The sequence below is a fragment of the Prionailurus bengalensis genome, chromosome C2 (assembly GCF_016509475.1).
Source record: "Prionailurus bengalensis isolate Pbe53 chromosome C2, Fcat_Pben_1.1_paternal_pri, whole genome shotgun sequence".
NCBI lineage: Eukaryota > Metazoa > Chordata > Mammalia > Carnivora > Felidae > Prionailurus > Prionailurus bengalensis.
Genome location: NC_057350.1, coordinates 25,760,986 through 25,787,323, shown reverse-complemented (window position 1 = coordinate 25,787,323; position 26,338 = coordinate 25,760,986). Strand labels below are relative to the sequence as shown.

At 37.4% G+C, this 26,338-nt stretch overlaps 1 protein-coding gene across 2 annotated transcripts; it reads left to right on the top strand.

The window, feature by feature from the left end:
* On the top strand, positions 1-25,055 carry CHODL (chondrolectin). 2 transcript variants are annotated; one of them, XM_043593823.1, is made up of 7 exons: positions 1-625; positions 12,348-12,657; positions 13,534-13,691; positions 17,520-17,606; positions 19,484-19,586; positions 22,231-22,309; positions 23,628-25,055. In XM_043593823.1, the coding sequence occupies exons 1-7, from the start codon at positions 547-549 to the stop codon at positions 23,628-23,630; spliced, it is 819 nt and encodes a 272-aa protein (XP_043449758.1). In that variant the 5' UTR covers positions 1-546; the 3' UTR covers positions 23,631-25,055. The 2 variants fall into 2 exon arrangements, with proteins under 2 accessions (XP_043449758.1, XP_043449757.1); XM_043593822.1 differs by lacking the exon at positions 22,231-22,309 and having other exon boundaries at positions 19-625.
* Positions 25,056-26,338: the final 1,283 nt, after the last annotated feature.

The following is a 26,338-nucleotide window of genomic DNA, read 5'->3' as shown; positions in this document are numbered from 1 at the left end:
GAGGGGCTGGGATGCTCCGCATAGCGGGAGAGACGAAGTAGTTAAAAATCATTGCTAGCGAGAGGGGCTGGAACCCTGGGATGTAGGTATATAAGACCGCGCCGCCAGCACAGCGCCGCCGCCGCTGCTGCAGCTGCCGCTGCCGCCTTGAGAGCCGGGACTAGGCACACGGGCTCATTCCTACGCTAGCCAGAGGCCGGGGACAGGAGCACAGGGCGCGAGTGGGGTCCAGCCCGGGGGTCCAGCCCGGGGCTACCGCTTCACCTCTGGGGCAGACGCGGGACCCTCTAACTTCTACTTCCTCTCCTTCAACGCGCACCCGCCGTGTGGTGCGCTCTAGCCCATCACACCCGCGCGCGGCACGAGCGCGCCCGGCTGCAGGCCCCGCCGAAGGCAATGAGTGCAGGCGGCCGGCCAGCTGGGCTCCGGCGGTGGGAGTAGGGCCCGGAGGGGAGGCAGGGAGGCTCAGAGGTTAGAGCTACCGCTGCGCGGCGGGCAGAGGCCGTCTTAGCTCCGCGCAACACCTGCTGCTGTCGCCGCGCCGCGATGAGCCGCGTGGTCTCGCTGCTGCTGGGCGCCGCGCTGCTCTGCGGCCACGGAGTTTTCTGCCGCCGGGTGGTCAGCGGTGAGTCAGGGGCCGCCCGTCGGGCGGATGAGCCGGGAGAGGGGACCGCGGAGCGCGCGGACGAGAGTGGTGCGGGACCGCCCGTCCTGGGGTGAAGGTTCTCCTGGAGGTTGGAAACCTGTGCAGGGTATGGGGCCGAGATGAGCAGGGGACGTGGGGGTAGGGGGAAAAGATCGTATTCCGCTTTCTTCCCCTCCCCCACAAAACAAGCACAGAGAAAAGTTTCAATTTTTTGGAAGTGCCTGGTTCCGTAGCTGCGAAGCGAGCTCTGCTTCATCATGAGCACTACAGCGTTTTCCAGGAGTAATTTCCACCTTCTTTGTAAGGGAGTTGGCCACCGGGCAGGGCTTGGCACCTGCAAAAAGGGGTGGGGTACCATGGAGCAGGCAGAGGAAACCCAAAGCCGTAAGAACCACTGCAGAAATGTCACCCCCTGTTGGTCTGGCTCGACTTCAGTCCCCGCACTGTGTTCACTCGGATGATTTCCCAGCCCAGACCTGCTAGCTGTGGGGCGCTCACAGACACCCGGGCGCACAGCCTTTGTTCTCAGGGAGCGCTGACGAAGAACGGGGGACTGACCGATCCTTGTAGACTCCTTTGCACGCCTTATTCCAACTTAAGGACTTCTCAGAAAATGAAGTCAGCTCGAGTTGGGCAGAGGTGTACATGGTAATGACCACAGGTCCATGCACACAGTAGGTGCCCATTTAGGTGGATTGAGTCAGTGTCAGGGAAATGGGTCAGAATTGGCAAGCTTCCCAGCATTCGCTCTGATTTTAATTTTTCTTCGACTTCTGTTCTGTTGTTGAGTAATTTATATCGTATTCACCCTTCCTTACTTTTGGGCAAGGACTCTTAAAGAAAACACGAAGAGTCTCAAAAGCTTAGGATGAATGAGTCGGGCCTTACAGGAAACTTGAGCATAACCATCCTTATTGAAATTTCTTGAGATGCTGATTAAAGTGTTTCTGTAAAAACGGGAACCCTCTTGCACTGTTGGTGGGAATGCAAATTGGTGCAGCCACTCTGGAAAACAGTGTGGAGGTTCCTCAGAAAATTAAAAATAGACCTACCCTGTGACCCAGCAATAGCACTGCTAGGAATTTACCCAAGGGATACAGGAGTACTGATGCATAGGGGCACTTGTACCCCAACGTTTATAGCAGCACTCTCAACAATAGCCAAATTATGGAAAGAGCCTAAATGTCCATTAACTGATGAATGGATAAAGAAATTGTGGTTTATATACACAATGGAGTACTACGTGGCAATGAGAAAGAATGAAATATGACCCTTTGTAGCAACATGGATGGAACTGGAGAGTGTGATGCTAAGTGAAATAAGCCATACAGAGAAAGACAGATACCATATGGTTTCACTCTTATGTGGATCCTGAGAAACTTAACAGAAACCCATGGGGGAGGGGAAGGAAAAAAAAAATAAAGAGGTTAGAGTGGGAGAGAGCCAAAGCATAAGAGACTCTTAAAAACTGAGAACAAACTGAGGGTTGATGGGGGGTGGGAGGGAGGGGAGGGTGGGTGATAGGTATTGAAGAGGGCACCTTTTGGGATGAGCACTGGGTGTTATATGGAAACCAATTTGGCAATAAATTTCATATATTGAAAAAAAAGAGAGAAAGAGAAACCAGAAAAAAAAAGTGTTTCTGTAAATATTTGTTGAATGTAGGTGAGCATGTGTTTTAAGTGTGGAAGTTTTTTTTTTTTAAATGTAAAAAGCACAAATTCCCTTTCACATTCTGTGCATCTGTATAACAGGTGTCACTAGAGGTAGAGATAGATGACAAATGACATGTACTTAATCAGTAGTGAAGCCAGACCTTTAGAAACTGACATATTAAGCTTAATTGTTGCTGATCTTCCTCTCAGCAATATGTGATGTTCTGCATCTTAAGAATATAATTCTTAAATGTGTAGTTATCAATCATTCTCCACTAACTTTTGGCCTTCTGGAGACACTGGAATTAAATACACTGTGAACTATCATTTGGACATACATGCTGCTTATATGGGGGGTGGGGGAGGGGAAAATCAGAGTCTTTATAAAGTGAAAACTTTACAGTATCAGGTAAGGATGTCACAGGAGCCATAACATTAGATCCTTTCCCCCTTAATTTGGCTTTGAAGAAAAAGTGTATTATATAGACCTGAGTGTGTCAGTTACATATTTGGCTGACTTTGTGTTTATGAGAATTACTCTTACAAATAAATGAACAGCACAGACCAGGGTTTTAGCATATGGTGTTTTTTAAACACATAGAAACACTCCATTGACTTAAATAGTATCCATTTGGCATATTCTTGTTTACATGCCATAAACTTTGCGGAAAAGAAATATATAAAGTAAAAACAGAACTTAAAAGATTATTGATGAGAAGTTTATTTTGTGTTGTATTATCGCATAAATTGTTGCAAACCTTTTGCTGTGTTTTCCTATTAAATGTTTATAAGCATATTGTAGGTGACATCTGGAAAATTTCTAATTAACTGAACATGATTTATTTGATTTAACATAAATGATGATGTTTACTTGATATCAAAACAATTATTTAGTTATGTTTTTCTTATGACTATTTTAATTGCCTTTGGCCCTAAAAATCACATTAAAATTCGATCATTATAAACTTGTGACTTTATCCTTTGAAGACAAATTTTTAAAAATATATTTTTGCCATAATAGCATGAGTGCAGACAGTCTAAAACATGACATGTTGAAAGTTGTAGGTCTACTGTCTGCCTGATCAGTGTTAAGTTTTGAGGTATGCATCAACTTTTTCCTGCCACTGGGGGCTATTTACCAAAATTCTAATCGAGTGTCTGCCCAATGCAAGAAGCTTTCAGGGGCCATTATTAGGAAAATACTTACATTCTATTTGCTAAATATCAGTACAGCTATTAGTAATTAAATACTACTAATTAAACACCAGAAAAAAGACAGGAACTTGCAAAATAATCCTCTATAAAAATTTTCTTCTTTTTAGCACTTTAAAATATTCAATAAGATACTCTCCAATACTTTTAAATACATCACTGTTTTAAAAATAGAAAGCATTATTTATAAATGAAGTTAAGATATTTTAATAAGAAATTACATTTCAAACTTCATCATCATAATCTGTCCCATAAGGGTTAATAGCATCAAGCAGTAATAGGTAAGTGTTTTTATAGGTTAGTGGTCATGCTTATTCTGATGCACAAATATGTAATAAAAATAGATAACCACGAGAGTAATTTCATGAATTAAAAAGTATTTAATGCAAGACTTAATGAATTTATGAGTCAAAGTTGTGAACTACTTTTAGGATCTTAGATTTGTACTGATTTGTTGCTGAACACAGATGTGTAGAGAATATTTGCAGGAAGTACAATCATTTAATTCTGTGACTTTACTGGTAGATAATGATATCTTCTTTAGGGCAAAGATAAGAGGATTTTACTTATGGTGACATGGATACATATGAAAAAGAAGTGTTCAAAACTCAGGTTTCTAAGATGGGAAGATATGTCTAAAGAGCATGTGGATACTTTTAAACATTTTAAGTGTTTTAAAGTAATGAATTTTTTTTTAATTCTTGCTTTTTCTTTTTAGTACACATAGCGGTGATCCCCAATTTGTTGATGCAGCAAAATGGCACTAAGTGTATTTCATGGTACCTCCAAATTTCTGCAGAAAAATGTAATATGTATTAATTTGAACTCATTAAAATTGGCATGCATTTTACATTGGAGACTGGATGATTTAGACATATTTCTTTTATTGTGCAGATGCCACAGAATTATGCAAGTGCTTGGGTGATGACCAGTAGTCCATAGATTATTATGATAGCAAAGGAGATACAAAAAAATCTGCTGAGCATATCTCAGCCTGTGGTACTATTGCATGACATCATCAAAAGCATAAAGTGATGACAGAGCAGTTTTCAAAGATGCAATTACTTTAAGTATCTCTTGGGCAAGAAAGGAACACATTAATCTTATTACTAGTCATCTAATAAATTACACATCTATCGTAGCCATTACTCCTTAACTGCTATTTTTCATTATTTTATAGTTTTGTTTTTATAACTCTTCTTCCTGAGGAAGGTAATATCTATTACATTAATGTTAAAAAAGAGGTAGTATTATATAAAGGGGTCCAGGGTGGAAACCCAGCTGATGTTCTCACTAGATTTTATAACAGCTTTCTGTGCTAGGCACTTGGCATACAGGTGAATGGCTGCACACAACTTTCACGCGGGATTGTTTCTTTCACTGTGGTAACATATTACTGGTAATATAACATGCCTGACAACTTGACTGAAGTTACACTTTTTGTAACTGGGAAAAATTCATTTGGGCTTTGCTTTATTTGGAAAAATGAAAGAACTAGATAAAATAACTAAGGCTGCATGTGGTTTGGAAATATGAGATAGATGTCCCAATATTAATCCCATGTCTAATTGTAGAGTAATAGAAAATTCACAAGCTGCTCAGAAAAACAAACTCTCAAGGCACAAACCCTTGCATATAGTAGCAGTGCTAATCAATAACAGATCAACGCTAATAATTATAACAAGGAAAACCCGAATAATGTGTATATTCATCAGTCCCTTTATTTATTCATTAAATATTTCACTTTAGAAAAAATACTACATTTGAGACATATATGGAGGCAGCATAGACATCTGGGTGAAGGCATGGACTGCGGGGCTAGACTGCCTGATTCACAACCCCGATTTATGAGCTGTGTGAATCCGGCAAATTATCTAACTTTTCTATGCCCCCTTGCCTCATTTTTAAAATAGGATGAGATCTACGTGATGCGACCAACAGCACAGGATTGTTGGAGGGTCAAGGGGTTTGAAAAGATTTGTGCAGATTGTGTCATGCACAGAGGTGTGTCCCAAGAAGCTGAGAGGGAGCTCACTATGCAAGTTCTGCGCCTGGAGCTGAGGCCACCTAGAGGAAAACACTACTTTTTCTAGCTCAACAGCCTGTATCACCAGGAAAGAACATCTTTTCCTAATTTACCCAAAGGTGTGGATTGCGCTAGCAGTGAGAACATCCATGCTAACCTACTGATAAATGTCTGGCTATTATTATTTATCTGTATTTCTTTAGAACTCCTAACCACGCTCCCTTTAGGTAAGAAAACTGAGGCCAGGAACATTTAAGTAATTTTCCCAGTGTACCTACAATTCAAGTATAGCTCTGGGATTCAAAACCAGTTCTTTCTGATTGAATGCTTGAACTTTTAAGTCACAAAGTTACTTGGTTTACCATTTGCTATTTAGACCTCAATTTTAAATATGCATAGTAGGGGTGACTGGGTGGCCCAGTTGGATAAGTGTGAGTTTGAGCAAGGAGTCCCGTTACCTTCTCAAAGCTTGTGGTATTTCCCAGTGGGAGAGGTAGGACCTTGCAAAGCTGGCACCACGATTCACGAAATGACCCAGGGTTCCAGTTTTGAGTTTGTTTATTAATGTAAGAAAATAGATTCCAGCACACTCATAATAGCACATTATGTATTTAATTGCACTATAAAATCTGTTACAAAAATGAGAGTTTATTATAACAAAACTTTTTTTTTTAAATAAAGAATAGCTCTTAAGAAGTAGGTGTAATATTGAACATGGAATGCTTCAAAGAATTTCTTTTTAGTTCAGAAATGTTGGTATTGTTATCAGAGGTCATGTCACTCTGTATAATGTGGGATCTACCCATTTATCAGTTTTATTTTGAGGAGGGGTAAGAAAGAATTAGGAAAAACAAATTATTTTGTGGGATTCTGGTAACATGTCCAAGTTCAGGCAGTCTGCTTTGGGAAAGATTTATCATGTAGATTCTCTTTTGTACAATTTTTTTTTCTTTTTGTAACAAAAAGTAGATCATGATTGAGCCATAGGAATTCATACAATATCTTCTATATTTTTATTAAAAATTATGATATAAACTCAATACTCACTATTGATAATATATGATGCTAGTGTGAGGTATAAGAAAAATGTTATTACTTTACTAACAGAGGACTCAACTGTCAGAAAGTTAATAAACATAAGCAAGATAAAACTAAATCATAGATCCTTTCTATTCAGAAAGAAAAAAGTAAACTGCCATAACTTTATGAGTTTGGCTCCACTTTTACATCAAGGTCAAAAGCATTTACTGCCAATATTTAGCTCTAAAGGAATTTCATGACTATGACAGAAGACAAAACTATCTATTCATGGGAATAATAGAATAGCCGAATCTTAGCTGTGACCGTGATAGGAATGTTTACTCTAGTAGGCAGTCCTGAGAATTATTTCTAAACAAAAGTGCATGTGGATATATGTAGTTCTATATGCATGTATGTATAAAATTAACAGGTGCAGAATCCTAGGTTGAAAGTCTTTTGTCATGCTTGTATATAAAACAACAATCAAAGGATGTTTGTCCTTGGAGATGCTAGGTGACATTTAATAAATTATTGTTAGTATCAGTGTTGCCTTGTGTAATAACACTGTGATATGGTTATTTGAATATTCATCTAAATATTTTATGGGTAGTAGAAAAGTAGATGGAAGTCGATGTTGTGGGTGGAAGCTTATAGAATTCTTATTGTTCAAAACAGTCAATGACAGATTTTATTTGAATGTAACATTTAAAGATCAGAGAAAAGGATTCTCCACGTGATCTCACAGAATGAGAAGAGAGGTCATCTCAATGGTTCTCTAGGAAGATGAGCCTTTACAGAAGTGGGAAAAGTTGCTTCCAGAAGATCTGTATTAATGGAACTTTTCTGGGAATTAGGGCAACATTTGTTTCCCAGCTGTTGGAGTTCCACTGCCATGACAGCCAAATGTGACCATCTGAAATGGTGGTGAGCATTCAATAGCTGCTTTCACTGGTTTTGCTACAGCTTGGACCAAATTTGCACACGAAAGCCATAGTCAGTAGTAAAATAGAATTGGATGTAAAGAAATTCACACTGTCAGCTTTACTGATGATATATAAACGGTAGTAAAACTGGACAATGTATGTGTATCCTTTTGTGAAAACAGACTTGGTAGATCTGAACTGCTAGTGACTTTTCCATTCAATGTCTGAGGACACAGCTGATATTCAGTGGATACTTTGGAGTGAATATCTGCCTGTTCCAGTACCTGGCCCCTGTTCTGATCCCCTGAGGGTCCCTCTGTTGTGCAGCCACCACAGTCTCTACCCCCTCACCTACGACCCTGGACCACTCCATCCTCCACAACTAAAGAGAGAATACCTGTCATAAACAATGCCATGCCAGCTACCACCTAGGGCCTGTGCAGTATTAGGAATTACTTTAAATATAATCCCTACCTTAGGTTTTTCTTATATCAGCATTATTTCTCTGTGGACTCACGTAGTGGTGTTAGAAATTTCCACATTGCACTAAAGTTCTCTTAAGCATTTTATTCAAATTGCTATCTTTTTAAATTAATTAATTAATTTTTAGAGAGAGAGTGTGTGCACATGAGCAGAGGAGGGGCAGAAAGAGAGAGGGAGAGAGAGAATCCCAAGCAGGCTCCATGCTGACAGCATAGAACCCGATGTGGGGCTTGACCCCACGAACCATGAGATCACTACCTGGAGCTGAAATCAAGAGTTGGATGCTTAACTGAGTGAGGCACCCACATGCCCCTCAAAGTGCTATCATATTTTATAAATGAGTTGATTCTTATCATCATTTCTGTCCCCTCACCATAAATAAATCTGTGTTGCACTTATATTTTAATACATTAAAGATCATGAACAGAGACTTTTAGCATATCAATCCCACGTAGGCACCCTCTGAATTTGTGCTAACCTTGTTACATAAATAATGTTTACTCTTTCAAATTTCTGGTGATTTTTTTTTAAGTTGGCTTCTTTTTGACATCTTGCAAAACAATCTTGTTGGACAAGCTTAATATTTCAGAAATGCTGGAGTCAAATCCAAGTCTGAGAGTTCTTGGAGTGAAAAACTGAGCAAGTTGAAAACTCAAGGGAATGCAGTTACGATATATTTTGAGACTTAGAAATATGTAAAGGATGTAGGAGATGGAAATGGAAATAGCTTGCGTTAAAAATGTAGGCACAACACTCACTGGGCTTAATGACATTTTTAGAATATCATCAGGAACAACCATTTTAAACAATGAAGTCATCACAAAATCTAATAATAAATTAGGAGAAATTAAAATAAATAATTGTATAAGAATCAGCCACTGGGACTTCCATGATCATCTCTCAAGGATTATTTATCTGAGACTGATTTGTCCTCTTGAAGTCTCTTTAATTCCATTTTCCTATGGTCAATCATACTAGCATTTTCATTTTAATTAACAATCAGTTGGGGAAGTCTGTTAATTTGTTCATATTATTCAGTGTGTTGCTTCTGGGTCCAGATCACAGTTAATGAGACAGAGAGGACTACTGGGTGTTGTGCTTGCGTTGTTCCAACTGCTATTTTATTAGATGGCTGTTCTCAGCTTGTGTCATGATACTGAATGCCTATCACTCAAACACCGTTGTGAGGTTAATGGCCTCTGGATTTCTGCTCCCTCCTGACTTGAGTGTCATCATAGGTCATTAATTGCTGATTCTGGGGGAGAATGGATGTGGTACCAATGTTGACTCAGTGTGGTGTACTATAATTAAGAATCCAATGTTTGAATGCTGTAGTTTTTAGCCAGTGTTTAAGTACAATAACACTCCCTCCCTCCACTACTGACAAATTTTTTTCATCAGCCACAAAATTAAATATCAAGTGAAAAAAACCCTTCAATCCCAACAAGAATAATGTTCATGAAGATGAATCTTAAGAAAGCAGTAAAGCTATGCCTTAATTTCTTAGCATTTGACTTTATTTTACATTTACAATTTGACTTTATTTTACACTAAATGCTTCATAGTCTGTTTTCTGAGGCCAAATCTAAACTGAACACAGAAAAAGACTAAGAAAGGAGTGGAGGCTATGGACAGTGGGTTGGGATAAAGAAATAACAGACAGAGAGGGATTCGTGGCGGTTTTTAAAGTTGATAGCAGAGATCAGAAGTGACCCAAAGAAGCTAATGAAAAACAAAATGAAACAGGTTGGTCATTCTGGAGATTGTCTATCATTTGGCATACATGTCTGGTGATAATAAGGGGGCAAATCTAAACAACAGAACGATAGGACTTCCCTTGCTGGTAGTTAGCTGAATCCTGTACACTCTAATATCCCTGATATGTATGTGGATTTTTTGTGGCCTGATGTTATTATCATCCATAGTGTAGTTAGGAGAAAGTCATTCTGCTTCATATGTAGACAAATGTGAAATTCACATGTAGAGGTGTGTGAAATTTGATTCTGAGAGATTTTTTTAAATCAAACTTTTACCTGTGTCTTTAAGTCTTCACAGATGTTGTTAGAGCAGAAGTAAACTAGTGATGTCACACAATGAAGTTTTATAAAAGATGATATTCCATTAAGAAGTCTCAAAAATTATTCTAAGCTTCATTTGTTGTCACAAACACATATATGACTTAAAAATATATGTATATATGTGTATATATGTACACACACATATTTATGTATATACTGACTTTGAAAATCTTTAGAGATATCAGAATAGGTGGCTTAATCAAGTGCTGTAATTCATAAAAACCTTTAAAATACAAGTATAAATATAAATTACATTTTAAACTTCCTTTCCAAATTCTGATTATTCTATTTATTTATTCATGGATTTTGGACATTTTGTGGTCCCCAATCTTTATTCCTAAAGAAATATGCAATAAAACTAGCAATAGTTAAGATTAACTGTAGGGAAGGGTAAATTTAAATGAATTTGGATTTGATTTTAATGAAATTCTAATTTAGGGAAAGTTTAAAAGAAATGCAGTGTTACCCCTTTCACACTCATAAAGGAATTAATCTCAACCAGTCTAATAGGGCATTTTTTATAATAAATTTGAAGAAGTCATTTTTATTTGGTGTGTGTTTAATACATAAATGGAGACTCTAAAGCTGAAAAATAATTTGTTCTCAAGTCTGCTAAATATTTATCACCTAATTTGTTTTTAGCTCATTGTTTAGCCATCTTTGAAAGATGAGTTTCAACAAATTTCAGCTTACTCTGCTTTCTATCCAAGTTATAGAAATTGACAATAATTAGCAATTGATGAGATTTTTATTTTTTTATTTTTTATCTTTTTAAACGTTTTAAACATTTATTAATTTTTAAGAGACAGAAACTGAGTGTGAGTGGGGGAGGAAGAGAGAGATGGGGAGGCACAGAATCCCAAGCAGGTTCCAGGTTCTGAGCTGTCAGCACAGAGCCCGACGTGGGGCTTGAACCAACGAGTTGCAAGATCATGACCTGAGCCAAAGTCAGATGCTTAACCAACTGAGCCACCCAGGTGCCCCATCTGATGAGATTTTTAATAGCTCCTTTATTTCCTGATGTGTTTATTCCAACCCTAAGCCATTTGGCTTTTTAATATTTAAAATGCCCTTCTTTTCTGTTTGTTTGCTTTAAGTACTTGATTCTCTAAGTTCAAATTTGGGAAATTTTATTTGGAGTTTATGACTCATTTGAGCTGTCTGTGTAAAAAGAGAGAAGTCATTGGCTGAGCAATTGACACTCACACATAGCATGTCCTATAAAACCAGAAAATATTCAGAGAATTGATAATGAGAATTTTTTCAAAGAGTACTCTAGAAATCTCTCCTGTCACTTCTAATGCTGTATATTAATAAGTTAATTATTACTAGAGTTACCTTCATTCTGGCCTCTATTAACTTTCAATTTCAATGCATTTGCTTTCAGATATATACAATAAAAGCAAATGTTTACACCTTAAATTTTGCCACCTTGTATCTTTTTTATGATACCTTCTATACATTGGTTTTTACTTGTTTTAAAAATTAAGTTCTTGGGGCGCCTGGGTGGCGCAGTCGGTTAAATGTCCGACTTCAGCCAGGTCACGATCTCGTGGTCCGTGAGTTCGAGCCCCGCGTCAGGCTCTGGGCTGATGGCTCAGAGCCTGGAGCCTGTTTCCGATTCTGTGTCTCCCTCTCTCTCTGCCCCTCCCCCATTCATGCTCTGTCTCTCTCTGTCCCAAAAATAAATAAACGTTGAAAAAAAAAATTAAGTTCTTTTGTGAATTATTTTTCTTTCATAACCTTGACCTTTTAGCTCTCTTTGCTCTAAAAGAAAAAGCAATTTCTTTTGCTAGTTTCGTTTGCTATGTAATTGGTTTGTATCTAAGCCAGAAGAATCATGAGTTCTCTTAACAAACATTTTTTTGGAGTCCTGTGTTTAAAAGTTCATATTACAAGTTTACCAGGGAATCATTTTGCTTTTATAAATTGATAATAATAATTAAAAAATAAACTCTATAAAATGATTCCATGGAGGAATCATTCTTGGGAGAGTGTATCCTGTTTTGATTGGTTCTTTTTTTTAATATTTATTTACTTTTGAGAGAGAGACAGAGAGTGACCAGGGGTGGGGCAGAGAGAGAGGGAGACACAGAATCTGGAGCAGGCTCCAGTCTTTGAGCTGTCAGCACAGAGCCTGATGCGGGGCTCGAACTCATGAACTGTGAAATCATGACCTGAGCCGAAGTTGGAAGCTCAACCGACTGAGCCACCCGGGCGCCCCTTGATTGGTTCTTTAATCCTAATTCATAGTAGCATTATGAATATAGTTCAAAGAATCAATGCATGCTGTCTTTTTTCCAGGCCAAAAGGTGTGCTTTGCTGACCTCAAGCATCCCTGCTACAAAATGGCCTACTTCCACGAACTGTCCAGCCGCGTGAGCTTTCAGGAGGCACGCCTGGCTTGTGAGAGCGAGGGGGGGACCCTCCTCAGCCTGGAGAATGAAGCAGAACAGAAGTTAATAGAAAGTATGTTGCAAAACCTGACAAAACCAGGAACAGGGATTTCTGATGGTGATTTCTGGATAGGGCTTTGGCGAAACGGAGAGGGGCAAACATCTGGTGCCTGCCCAGATCTCTACCAGTGGTCTGATGGAAGCAGTTCCCAGTACCGGTGAGTAGGGATCTTGAGGAGTTAAATGTGCTGTGGGGGACTCGAAAGGGAGGAGGGAGATTTCTGGGTTTTTTGTTTTGTTTTTTTTTCTTTTTTTTTTAAATTCAAATAATTTCTATAAATTGAAAAAAATTAAAATTGTATTTAGAGTCAAAACCCTTTAGTGATGAAAATCACAAGTATTTCTAGGTGAAGGCAGAAATATTTCTAGGTTAACAAGACCAGATTTGACTTTGGACTTTAAACAAATTGTAAATAATGGAGGAAGAAATAGGTTATTTACAGAAAATATCTACATATGTACTGAGAGGTACAAATTTGGTGACAGAAGAGACTTACATACATGCTGGCATCTCGGAAGCAGTTCTTGAAGAGCTTGATTTTATTTTGTTGGATTTTAAGAATGCCTAAGGTCCTTCTTCCTCCTCAATCTTGGGAGCCAAATAGAGCCTTACATGTACCATAGCAGCAATTTTATACTCTACAACAAGGGGTCCATCTGCAGACGTACTGAGTGTTACTGTAGGAGACAGTGCTGGGCTTTTGTAAAGAGGTTCGGGTATCTCAGTGCAAAAGTCAGCTGAACTGGCTCATTCATCTCTATGGTAACAGCTTCTTCCTCTTTATGGACATTACTTGGTTGAGGATGTCAGAATAGAATGGGCTAAATGGGTGATGGATATTCAGAAGGGCACTTGTGATGAGCACTGGGTGTTACATGTAAGTGATGAATCACTAAATTCTACTCCTGAAGCTAGTATGATACTATATGTTAACTAACTGGAATTTAAATACAAAAAAACTTGAAACAAAACCAAACCAAAAGAATAGGGTGGTTGAAACCACTTAGAGGTGTTCCTGCTGCTCTGTTTGCAGAAACTGGTATACTGATGAACCTTCCTGTGGAAGTGAAAAGTGTGTTGTGATGTATCATCAACCAACAGCCAATCCAGGCCTGGGGGGGCCCTACCTTTACCAGTGGAATGATGACAGGTGCAACATGAAGCACAATTACATCTGCAAGTATGAACCAGGTAGGAAGTCCTGTAAGGAGGTACAGCAGATGTTGGGCGTATTTGCTTCTATTTTTATCTTCACTATTTGTATTTAGGCTTCACTTCCTTTGGATCCTTTTGTTTCTCTGCTATGAAACGTGGAATTACTTTGTACCTTGTCATATCACTCAGTGTACTGAATTATACTTCATGCTCTAGAGCAAACCGTCCAATCAGTCAAATAGAAGGGAGTAACTAGACACATCTGGAGACATGTCTTTAAGAGAAAAGAACATTTTTCTGTGAACGTCAGAGTGTTTTGGAAATAGGTTTTACAAAGAACGTGTATCTATTTTTAAATATTTTAAATAGTTAGTGTAATGTGTGTGAAGTAGGTTTAAGTCACCAGAGCACCTATAGATTTACACACGTGGACAGCAGATCTTTGGGTGATTATCTGGTGAGTTTAAGGGAACAAAGCAACTTTCTCCTGGAACATTAGCTTATCATTTGTTGGCATGTGCTCCTCAGTGAAAGTCAGACTGATTATGGCTCATTGAACCGCAGTGGAAACAAAAGTGGGGACCTGTGCCATGTTCCTCCCATGATTGTCATGCTTTGGAACATACCTCCTTAGATAGCTTTTGTTTGAAGTCTCCACCTTCTTGCCCGTGAAGCACGTGGGAAGATTGCATTGACCTGAGCTACACTGGTGTGTTTTCCTGTTGAAATAGTAAATTTGAATTAGTGTGAAGAGGACAGATCGACTAAATTAAAATTTGACCAAAAGTAGACACTCAGCAAAAACTATGTAAAGTAATTCTTTTTAATGACCTAATAAAGTCAAACTAGATACTTAGGCTTTAAGATTTTTTTTTTTGATGTTTTTCTCCTCCTCAGTGTTGGGAAGTATCATTTTAAATCTTTTGAGGGGCTGTCTACTTGACCTCATAATGTGTTCATGGAAGGCAATTACCATCAAGTACTGCCATTTCCATTATTCTCTTGAAATTACATGATTCCTTTTCTCATAAGACCTTAAAGCCCAAGGGATTATTTGGATTAGATTTACCCTTCTCTTATATTTATCCTGCTCTTGAGTATATTAGCCAGCTTTCTATATCCCTGGTGAGTTTATTCTTTAAAGCCCTAAATCCATCATTACCATCCTAGAAGCCTTTGCAAAGCCAAATCTGTTATGCACTTATGTTCTTTGTCTTTATTTTTTTTATTGGAAAAATATAAAGTTGAAATTCTCTGATGTTTTAAATTTGTGACACTATGTACTTGAATGCAACAAAGTATGTTACAGAGCATTCTTTAATACAACATCTTTTTCTCCTTTCTTTGAGCTTTTAGGTAAACTATTTGACCCTTTGTACATGTGTCTATTTTCTTTTATTTTGCATTCATACTTGCCAAATTATTCAGGACACTATCAACCTCAGAATCTTCTTTACTTGTTTTATATTAGGTAATTTAGGTTCATATTACTCAGGAAAGAGCATTTAAGATAAAAAATATTTTCTTCTTTATCTTCTATATTCCACCTAAATCTTCAAATAACCTGTGCTTTGTGAATAAGATTCCTTTATCTATTTTTTGTTTTTGATGCACGTGTACAGTTTTATAGTTACAAATATATAACTATGTGTATAGCATTTTTATTCTTTATTTTAACTGGAATATTTTCATCTTTGTTTATTTTCTATTTGTTAACCTTCTTTGAGCTTAGTGTTTTGTTTTTAGGGGATGCTGGTTTGATGAAATTTCTTGCTTATATGGTCAGTGCTTTTTTAGTGGAGAATGATTAATTTCTGGTGGCGAGGGGTTAAAGGAGTAAGCAGTGGGATTTATTAAAATTTGTGAATTAGACCACTTATTTTGAACTTTATTCTCCAGTTACACCTGAAGTACTGTGTGATTTGAACTTCATCTCCTCTTTCTGCCCCTGCATGCCATCTAATAATATGAGCAATGATATCTGAAATAATAAACAATTAACCTAGTAATTAATGAAGAAACTGAATAACTCACTACTTGATTTTTTCACTCTTCTCTATTTTTTGTTATTGTTCTGTGAGTTACATATCTACTCTTTGTGACTGTCAGTGTTTTCCTAAGACATTTTTAAGGGGATACTGCTGAATCTAATTTTTGTATTCATTAAAATTGCATTATGCACTCTTGTTCTTAGACATTATATATAGTATACATGGGATTAAGTTTTTAAAATTTTGTTAATCAGAAATTGCATCAATTAAAGACTTTTAAGAGTATTTTCAAAAATAACCAGTTCTGGGTTGCCTGGGTGGCTCAGTTGGTTAGGCATCCGAATTCAGCTCAGGTCATGATCTCATGGTTCACAAGTTCAAGCCCTGTGTTACGCTCTGTGCTGACAGCTCAGAGCTTGGAGCCTGCTTCAGATTCTGTGTCTCCCTCTCTCTCTCTGCCCCTCCCATGCTCATGCTCTCTATTCCTCAAAAATAAATAAAAATATTAAAAAAATTTTAAAATAACCAGTTTTGTGTTAATAAATAGAATAATATCTGTATTATTTATTCAGCAAATACCAGTTGGGCACCGACTGGCATAAGGTGCCTCAGTTCTGTAGAAAAATGAGTGTAGGAAAGGACCATATCTAAAACCTCCAGGAGGCTATTAAAGTGTTAGGGTGAGATTGTACACAAGGGTAGTAAATATTCTTACAGGATGGTGTATGGTAAACTTCCAATAAAGAGAGACTACGTGGCCAAATAAAGAGTAGCAAATATGGTATTAAAAATAACAACATTATAAACTAATTCAAAATGTTGCAAGTGTTTTTTCTTTTCCATCATTTGACAAACATAAACAAAGAATTATATTTTGAAGCAAAAGACAAGTTTACAGGTTTTTTTCTTACTAATTCAGTTTACTTTCACTGAACTGTTAATTTAACAAACAGTGCCCTAGGGGGAAAAATAGTTGGCACAGCAGTATCAGATCATGGTAAGAAATTTTGACACTTTTTAATTGCATGGCCACTGAGGAGGTCTTGTCTCATAAAACCAGGAAAGAAATAACCTGCAAGCCTTAATTTATTATTGTTTTTTTAAAAAGAAATAGACACTACTCGAAAGCAAATCTAAGTATGGCACTGTTTTGCTAGGACAGAAATGTGCTTTAGGATGTTGTTCCTTGAATCATCAATTCCCAGTGCAATCCGTGTAGTCATCTGCTGATTATTACTGCAAGGAGAAATCTAAATATTATACTAATATGCTTGTCTTTTGAATTGCAGTTAGCGTCTCACATTCTTTTATTATTTTTTTAATGTTTATTTATTTTGAGAGAGAGAGAGCATGAGCAGGGTAGGGGCAGAGAGAGAGGGAGACTCAGAATCAAAAGCAGGCTCCAGGCTCTGAGCTGTCAGCGTAGAGCCCTACACGTGTCTCGAACCCATGAACCATGAGATCATGACCTGAGCTGAAATCAGACGCTTAACAGACTGAGCCACCCAGGAACCCCAGTGTCTCACATTCTTATGCTCCCAATTCCTGCTTCTCTTTGCCTTTCTTTGTACCTGCTTGGTTTCATTATTGCCAAAGCAGGCTGTCATCAGTATAGATGCACTGTTGATTCGTAAATGCAGATTTGGGTTGCAAGGATTCACCAAGTAGATCCAGTTGCAAAGATTCACCAAGTGGATACTTTATTCAAAGATAATTAAATGATGACTTTACAGTTGAATAATTTCATGTACCTTTATTACTCTGAAATAAAAGCTATGATGTTTACATTGTTTTATAATACACTTTTATTTTCATCTACATTTGTATTTCTTTTTTTATCATTGTATATGTTGTTTGTACTTATTATTTACAGAGATCATTCCAACTTCTCCTGTAGAAAAGACGTATTTTACAAATCAGCCAGGAGATACCCATCAAAATGTGGTTGTTACTGAAGCAGGTAATGAATTCATGTGTTTTTAACTCCTCTATCAAGAGCAGAAACTGTAGTTTTAAACTCTGCTTCATGTTAGCCCTAACTTTTCTTATTGCTTATTGATGGGGGCAGTAAATTTGGCCTCTGGAATTTACTTTTGAACTAGGTTAAAACAGATAATGCTAAGCTAGTTTTTTGAATAGAAGAATCTATTTTGTTTCCTTTTGATTTTTCACCTCAGGTAGATGTATCTAGAATAAACCAAGTAATCCACATGGAAACCTGGATTCACAGGGAACTTCCCCAACAACATGTAAGCGTTATGATGTACATCAGCACATTCAGCGGCCGGCAGACAGTGGTGTGCTGGTAAATGTTTAGGGAGAGACCAGTGTGGGAGTGGATATAAAAGAAAAAGCCTGATTTGTAGCCTTTGTAGATTCCTGTGGTATATTATACTCCCACCATGGCTGATTTCAAGCTATCAAGGTGACATCACTGGTGAACAGGGTGGACAGAGTACGTATAATTAGCTCTCAACCCAGCTGCCCTGAGCACACCAGACTGCAAAAGAAATCATGAAATCCCAGTGCAGATTGCACATTCCCTGATTAGGATTTGAATCCCAGTCAGAAACTGCTCTAAGAATTAGTTTGGTGCTCCTTTTTGCATGGTCCTGTGATTTTTGGACAGAAATCTTGATATTTCCTAGTTGCTTTGTGAAGATTGAGCCAAAGAGCCAAAGTCTCAGAATCTTTCCACAGGTGATCTAAAATGTGAGGAAGAGTAGGACATACTTTCTCTTTTTCTTTACTGTTATATATAAAGGATCATGATGGGATTTTGAAAAGGAACGAAAATATTTCCTGAATCCTTAAAATGCTTGAAGTTTCATGTCAGGGGCTCAAGAGTAGGTAAAAGCATAGCAAATTACTCTCAAAATACCCCATCACTGGACCTCAGATAATAATATATCTTTAGTTAATAAAGGACGTGCTGTACAGTAAAATGGACAGTTTGATCTAAGTCTGGTCCATTTTGAACAGAATTATTCAGATTGGTAATGATGACAACTTTTGATTTGCTAGCTAAATGCATAGTTTTTCAATTTGCTTTTCTTGTATGAACATGACATTAAACCTTAGTGCTTTTTACTTTTCAGGTGCCTGATTTTAAAATCATTCAGAACATCTAAACCTAACTAAAAATATTAGTAAATAATTATATTAGGAATATTTTCCCTTTTATGACATTGAAAAAATGTTCAATAAAGTCATTTTAGTCTGTATGGGACTGAAGTGTGGCAGTTTTTACTTTTCCAAGAATACTTAATATTGTGTAATGGAACAGGACTAAAAAATGATTCATTTTAGAATTTAATTAAGATCAAATCTTTATGCTTCTGGGGTCTTGTGTCTCTGGCTTATGACTGTATCATCAGTTAATTTTTTTGTATTTTGATTTAATCCCAAAGTCTTAAGTATCATCATGGCACTGACCTTATTGGTTAGGATGATTATATGACCAATAAATCAACAATTATTTTAATAATCAGTGCTTGTTTTTCTAAGTAATAGCTGAGAATTAATGAAGTGAGATAGATAAGATTATTAATATGTTATGAAAACTAGCCTCTATCTGAACTGTAGATTTAATTGTAGTTTTAGAAATATAGACACTGAATTGAAGCACGGCAACCAGTGAAATATGATTTTGTTTTTAATTTTTATTAAACCTGAATATATTATTTTATTAGGTTATTTAATATTTTGGGAAGAAATTTATTTGGAATTTAATTATAATAATTTTATTTTACCTTGAATTTTTGGGCAATTTTATATAATGTTAGTGTGAGAATTCTGCCTCTGCCATCTTTTTTACTGACTGCTTTATTTCTGTAGGCATAATTCCCAATCTAATCTATGTTGTTATACCAACGATCCCACTGCTTTTATTGATACTGGTCGCTTTTGGAACCTGCTGTTTCCAGATGCTGCATAAAAGGTAAATAATTCATGTATGCAGAGACAACTAAAAAGTTTTATGTAGGTTTTTATAACTCTTTAAAAATATTAGTGTAAATTATAGTTTTACTTTGTCTCAAGAAAGTTCTGAATTTTGGAGCACCTGAGTGGTTCAGTCAGTTAAGTGTTTGACTCTTGATCTCAGCTCGGGTCTTGATCTCATGGTTATGAGTTCAAACTCCAGGTTGGGGCTCCACTCCCACTTAAAAAATAAAGAGAGAAAGTTCTGATTTTCCTATCTGTCAGTACACACCCCATGTATCCAGTCTAATAAGATAGGCCTTGAATACAGGATTCATGCATTACCTCACTTAATATTCACAAGTCATATGAGGTAGGTGCCCTTTTGTTTCTGTTTTTCGGTTGAGAAGATGGTGGCTTAGATGGGTTACACAATTTTGCTTTGGTTCTCACAGCTTGTGTGGGTGGTGGATCTGAAATTTGAATCTTTGTAAGCTTACAACATATGCAACTACTCTATACTGACTCTTGTTTCTTACATATAAGCATTAATGCTAAGCCTTTCAATCTTGACCCCAAGTTGTATGCAAGACTTGATTTTTGTAAGTGCACTCTATAATACTTTTTCAAAAATTTGAGTCATAGGCTTTTGTTTATTTCCAAAGGGTCTTCTGAGTAGAGGAAATCAAGTACAATGGTAAAAGTAGGTCACTTTTAGTATGCATCTTCAGCCAAAATGATATATCTTAACAGCAAGATTCTTCAGAGTATTCTTTTATATCTATTTAGCCATATACCCTTGAGTTAGAGGTGAAATTTTTTTCATTTTAATATATGAAATATAAATATATATTAAAAGAAAAAGGAAAAGATGTTGGATTTAAATAAGAACATATTTGCTAGAATAAACTAGCCATCTTTGTCAGTATTTTAAATAAGAACTGATCGAGACAGTGCCGCCATCAGGGAAGGACTGCAGATGAAGTCATTTTTCTCTTTGGATTTTAGTTTATCTTCATCTGTTCTGAAATAGACCATAAAGAATCCACTAAGTAAAAAAAGCCCCAGAAAAAAATAATTAAATAGATATAAACTGTAAATGGTTCACATAAATTGTTTAAAGGATCCAAAGTGTGATGTACAGGCTGTTTAAATAAGACATTTTGAGTAATGATAATTAAAGCCTGGCAAATTAATACTACACTTTGTATCCTCTGGGTTTTCCAATATATATGTGAAGCACAGTTAGAAATTTTGTAATATTTTGTAGAGAAAAAAGACGATAGTAAATATCTCATTTCTTTCTTCACGTCCTAAGACTAGAGATGAAAAGATGATTAGCCATTGTGAAAAGCAGAGAAGTAGAGGAAGGATGTGATATAAATCCCCTCTTAACCCAGAAAACTGTTAAGGAAGAGCTGTAAATAACAAATCAGCTTGAAAAACCGATTTTAGGGTGGCTCAGTTGGTTGATCATCCTACTCTTGGTGTCAGGTCAAATCATGATCCCAGGGTGATGGGATCAAGTCCAGAGTTGGGCTCCACACTGTGTGTGAAGCCTGCTTGAGATTCTCTCTCTCTCTCTCTCTCTCTCTCTCTCTCTCTCTCTCTCCCCCTCCCCCTCTGCCCCTCTCCCCTGCTCATGCTCTCTCTCTAAAAAAAATGTTTATGAGAATGTTATGCTAAGTGAAATAAGCCATACAGAGAAAGACAGATACCATATGGTTTCACTCTTATGTGGATCCTGAGAAACTTAACAGAAACCCATGGGGGAGGGGAAGGAAAAAAAAAAGAGGTTAGAGTGGAAGAGAGTCAAAGCATAAGAGACTCTTAAAAACTGAGAACAGGGGCGCCTGGGTGGCGCAGTCGGTTAAGCGTCCGACTTCAGCCAGGTCACGATCTCACGGTCCGGGAGTTCGAGCCCCGCGTCAGGCTCTGGGCTGATGGCTCGGAGCCTGGAGCCTGTTTCCGATGCTGTGTCTCCCTCTCTCTCTGCCCCTCCCCCGTTCATGCTCTGTTTCTCTCTGTCCCCAAAATAAAGAAAAAACGTTGAAAAAAAAATTAAAAAAAAAAACTGAGAACAAACTGAGGGTTGATGGCGGGTGGGAGGGAGGGGAGGGTGGGTGATGGATATTGAGGAGGACACCTTATGGGATGAGCACTGGGTGTTATATGGAAACCAATCTGACAATAAACTTCATATATTGAAAATAAAATAAAATAAAATAAATGTTTATATATACACACACACACACATATATATAGATAATAGATCTATAGATAGATCTATAGATAATATAGACCTACAGATAGATCTATAATATCTATGGATAGATCTATTATCTATGGAAAAACATTTATAAAAAAAGAAAAATTGATTTAAAAATATTATGCAGGCATTGTCATCTCTAAAATAAAAATTACTATAGTGCCAATAACTGAGTTTTCTTTAAAGTTTGTTTTCCTTCTTCCAAATAGTGTATTATTGTGGAGATTCTATTCATGCAAAAGTCTTCCAGGTTTTTGAAGATCTATGGAGTTTTCACTTGTTTGAAATTCCCAGAGTGAGAAAATAAACCAGAGTTGGGTACCTCCAGATGCCCGACTTAGATGTAGTGCTTAATTCATTCGTTCTTAGATCCTCCCCTTTTCCTTTCTTCCAGGAAAGCAAGGAGAACCTTCATCAAAGACTCAACTCCATTATCATCTGAGTGCCTTGCAGAAAGTTTAAATTCCAATCTGGTACACATGATGGTTTATATCATTCCATGTCATGTTCAAAATAGTAACTCTTGTTTCCTTAACTGGTAGTAACTCTTAAATGAAATACTAATGCTACACAAAAAAGTTACCTTCATAACTTAACTGCCTTTATTTACCATTTAAAAAATGTCATGTTATTTATAAACTTTGCTTGATTTGTTTTTTTCCTTGATGTTAGATGACTTCATAGATAAAGATGTGTTGATCTTACTTATTTGGAAGCAAATCTCCAAAACCTATAATTTGGACATATTTTATTAGTAGTAAAATCACAGTTAAACTGAAGTCAATTAATATTATAGAATTGTATTGTTCAGGCTTGTTAGGAAGAGTTCTTTTCTTTCTTTGAAGGAGTTCTGCCCTCCCCACCTACACTGAGAGTAACTGGAATGCAGTACCTGTGGGGAGTGGGGCAGATGCGGGGGAAGGGAGGTCTGTGTGGGGCAGGAAGTGCATGACACAAGGGACCAGAAGTGGTTACTTGGTCCAGGTGAGGGTTCATTCTCTGGAAACTAGACGCAAAGGAATCTAGATCTTGATAAGTAGCCTAGAGGAGGATGACTTACATAAACTCAGGAATGGGCACTTCTGCAGGAGCCTGAGCAGTGGCCATTTTATGGAAAGAGTGAGGAGACAGCCAACTCTGATACAGGGGCTGGAAATGTGGGCTCAGATTCCACGTCCAAGGAGAGTGAAGTTCAGTCTCAGATCTAGAGGAACAAAGTTATCAAGGCCTGAATCTACTTTGAACTACATTGGTTGCAGAGACTGAAGTCAAACCAAACTTTTAGGGATTAAGTGACTTAACTATAAAAAAGGAAAACTGAGGGATGGTGATTAGGAAGGTCTTTATACTTAGGACAAAAACACTGTTTCAATCCTTTAGTATTAAATGCAGCATATGTGAATGGAAGAATATCCACAAAGCAAAATTTCAAAATCACTTATCAAATAAAATGAAGATTTATTGGTGATTATAATGAAAATTGTTGGTATTGTTTCAGACATATTTGTGGTGTGTGTGTGTGTGTGTGTGTGCATGCGTGTGCGTGTGAATGTGTCTGAATTCTGTACTACAAAGGGTCAAACAGAGATCATTCTATTTTTTTCATTATTTTACATGGTCTATTTACCATCTTCACATTCTGGAATAATCTGGAATTTTTTGTAGATGTGCTGGTGAGAGAAGAAAGACCCTTTCATAAGAAGGGTTTGCAATATCTCCCCTGGGACCAAAACATGCCTATTTCAGTAATAAGTCTCAGGCATTGAACTTACTTCTTCTTATGTTTTTCAGTAAAGGAAGAACAAAAACTAGCCCAAACCAGTCCACCCTGTGGATTTCAAAAAGCACCAGAAAAGAAAGTGGCATGGAAGTATAAGAATCCATCGACTTGGCTCCAGCACAGAAAATAGAATTTTAGAATTCTGGATCTGCATAAGGAATGGCATCTAGAACATTCGCTTGGAATGGCTTGAAATCTCAGAGGATCTGCAAGATGAACTGTAAGCTCCCCCTTGAGGCAAATATTAAAATAATTTTTATATGTTGGTTATTTCATTTACAAAATACGCTGTGCTTACAATGGAGTGAGACATGCTTATCGCTAAAGGATGCACCCAAACTTCAAGTAAATGGAATGGACCATGCAGATAAAATTGCTGTCAACACATTAGAGAAGTGTATGTGTTGGAGGCAGTTATTTTTGTTTCTTTCACCTTTCATAAGTTGTAATCTAGTTCACGTAATGTAAATTGTATTAAAGTTTACAGTGTGCAAAAATATTTTACCTTAAGTATAATATTTTACATAAGTGTTTGATAAAAATGGACTGTTCTAATATTTATTTTTATGGTGTTTCATTTTTCAATACATGCTGTTTTGATTAAAGAAATTTATCACTATTTCCAGCTGAATCCACACACACATAGATAAATTACCCCAGAAAATGTTTCTTTTCTAGAAATGGTTCATCTTCTTTCAGTTTCTCTGCTCTGGGGTCAGACAGTGTTTAGGAAATCTCTTCAGAAATAAGAAGCTATTTCATTAACTGTGGTGTAAATTTACTCAAATATTTTACTTAGAGGCAAGAACTGTCTAATTTCAATTGTGCAAGACATGTGCCTTACAATTATTTTTAGTTTAAAATTCAACAGATTTTGTAATAACTTTGTTAATAGCTGTATAAACAATATTATACTCCGTCTAGAACAAAAAATGGCATACACAATATAAATCATATGTCTTCACATGTTGCCTATATAACCACAAGTAGCTCTCTAAGGGGTTCTGGAATCAAGTTGGTCCTTCCCTTGCCCACAAAACAAAGACAGTTGTTTGGGGGTGGGGATTAGCAGTGAAAGCAGCTGCAGAGTGTGCCTAAGGTTTTCCATAGCTCTGTTCAGCCTCCATTAGCATATAAGGTGGTCTTATGGTTGGGACCAGGTGCGTCGTCACCACCATCCATGTGGAGGTAAGCACAGCACACCGACATTTCATGAAGGAGAGAAACTATGATTTAGTGTGAAAATGGGTTGGAGGGCATCAGTGATCAATCATGTGTTCGTGTTGAGGATTCGTCTGAGAGAGTGAACTGCGGCTCCTCTTGTCTTCTGCTAGTTTCTTCAATGCTTGTGTCTCCTTCTCAAGAGACTTGTAACTATCTGGTCTTCAAATGTCCCTGTGCTCCTTTTAACTAAATAAAAAGTTCTTGTTTCTGACGAATGGCTGTGGGTGTTGTCTAAATCTTTTAAGTGAACAAAATATAGATCTGTTTGCATCAGCACATGAATATGAAAACAAATTACTGTTAAAGTATGGTATGAATGGAAGTTGGAGTTATAGAGCATTTTAAACCTCATCTTTGCCCTGTTAAACCTTTGATGTTAGAAAATAAAGAGCTTTCATTAAGGCAATCATGACTAGTGTTGGTTGGTGAAACTTAAAGACAAATAGAGATGAGTGGGCATTGGCTCCCTTTCTGCTGTTTGGAGACTGAGGGCATGGACAGCTGTATTGTAAACTTCCATCTGCCCACACTTAGCACCCCCTTTCTCTGCTTGGCTACCCACATTGACTGGGATCTACCTCTTCCCTCCAAGCTTCGCTGTGCATTTCTTCCTTCAGTCAGGACTTGATGGGAAGGAGACAGCGCTTTCCCCCACTTCTGTGCCACCCATGACTACAACAGCTGCAGGTCAGGAGAGGAAAGGCAATGGGCAAGGGCTGTGGTTTTGCCTTTTGTCTTGATCCAGATCCGCGTAACTGTTCCAGTATCAATTACTAACCCCATACATTACGAGGAGTGGGGCAATCAACTTCCCTTTTATTAAAAGATGACAATGACACTGTTCTTAGGGCTTCTTAAAATTTTAGCTGACCTTTGAAAGATGAAAAGGAGTACATGATGTATCTGTTGTGTTTGTATTTTCAGAGCATAGTTCTGATACATGTTTTGGAATGTAGGTGAATTGTAGAACAATATCCAGGTAGAAAAATCAATACCTGCCACTTCATCCTTTCCAACTGCTCCTAAGATCAGGTCATTGGAAAGGTCTTAAAAAGAGTAGTGTGTTCAGAGACTCCTGACTTCTGTCCTAAGATTAAATACCATGATTGTTTACCAGGAATTTGTAGTCCCCAATTATCTGGCCACACCTTTTTATATGACATTGTTTTCTTTTTCTCTGTTCCCCCCAAGATAGTGACTTTTGGTACAACACATGATTATCTGAACTTCTCTAAACCTCCACCTACACAGCGGCCCTAATTCTCAATACCTCAATAAGAATCATTCCTTTCAGATGTAGCCCCATCTTGTTTCTTGTTTGGTAGGGCCAGTCTACAATCCCTTAACCTTATTCTTTCTTCTATTACTTGTGATTATATAGACGTGTGTGTGTGTGTGTATTAAGTAGGTGTGGATTTTGTCTTCCCAAATAAATCAGTAGATTTTGTGTGGAAAGCTAAACAGAAGTTTGCACATACTCTGGAAATGATCCAAGAGA

Coding starts and splice junctions, on each gene's coding strand:
- CHODL (XM_043593822.1), top strand. CDS start 547: ATGAGCCGCGTGGTCTCGCTGCTGCTGGGCGCCGCGCTGCTCTGCGGC. Junction 12,658..13,533: donor GGAAGCAGTTCCCAGTACCG/GTGAGTAGGGAT, acceptor CTCTGTTTGCAG/AAACTGGTATACTGATGAAC. Junction 13,692..17,519: donor CATCTGCAAGTATGAACCAG/GTAGGAAGTCCT, acceptor TATTATTTACAG/AGATCATTCCAACTTCTCCT.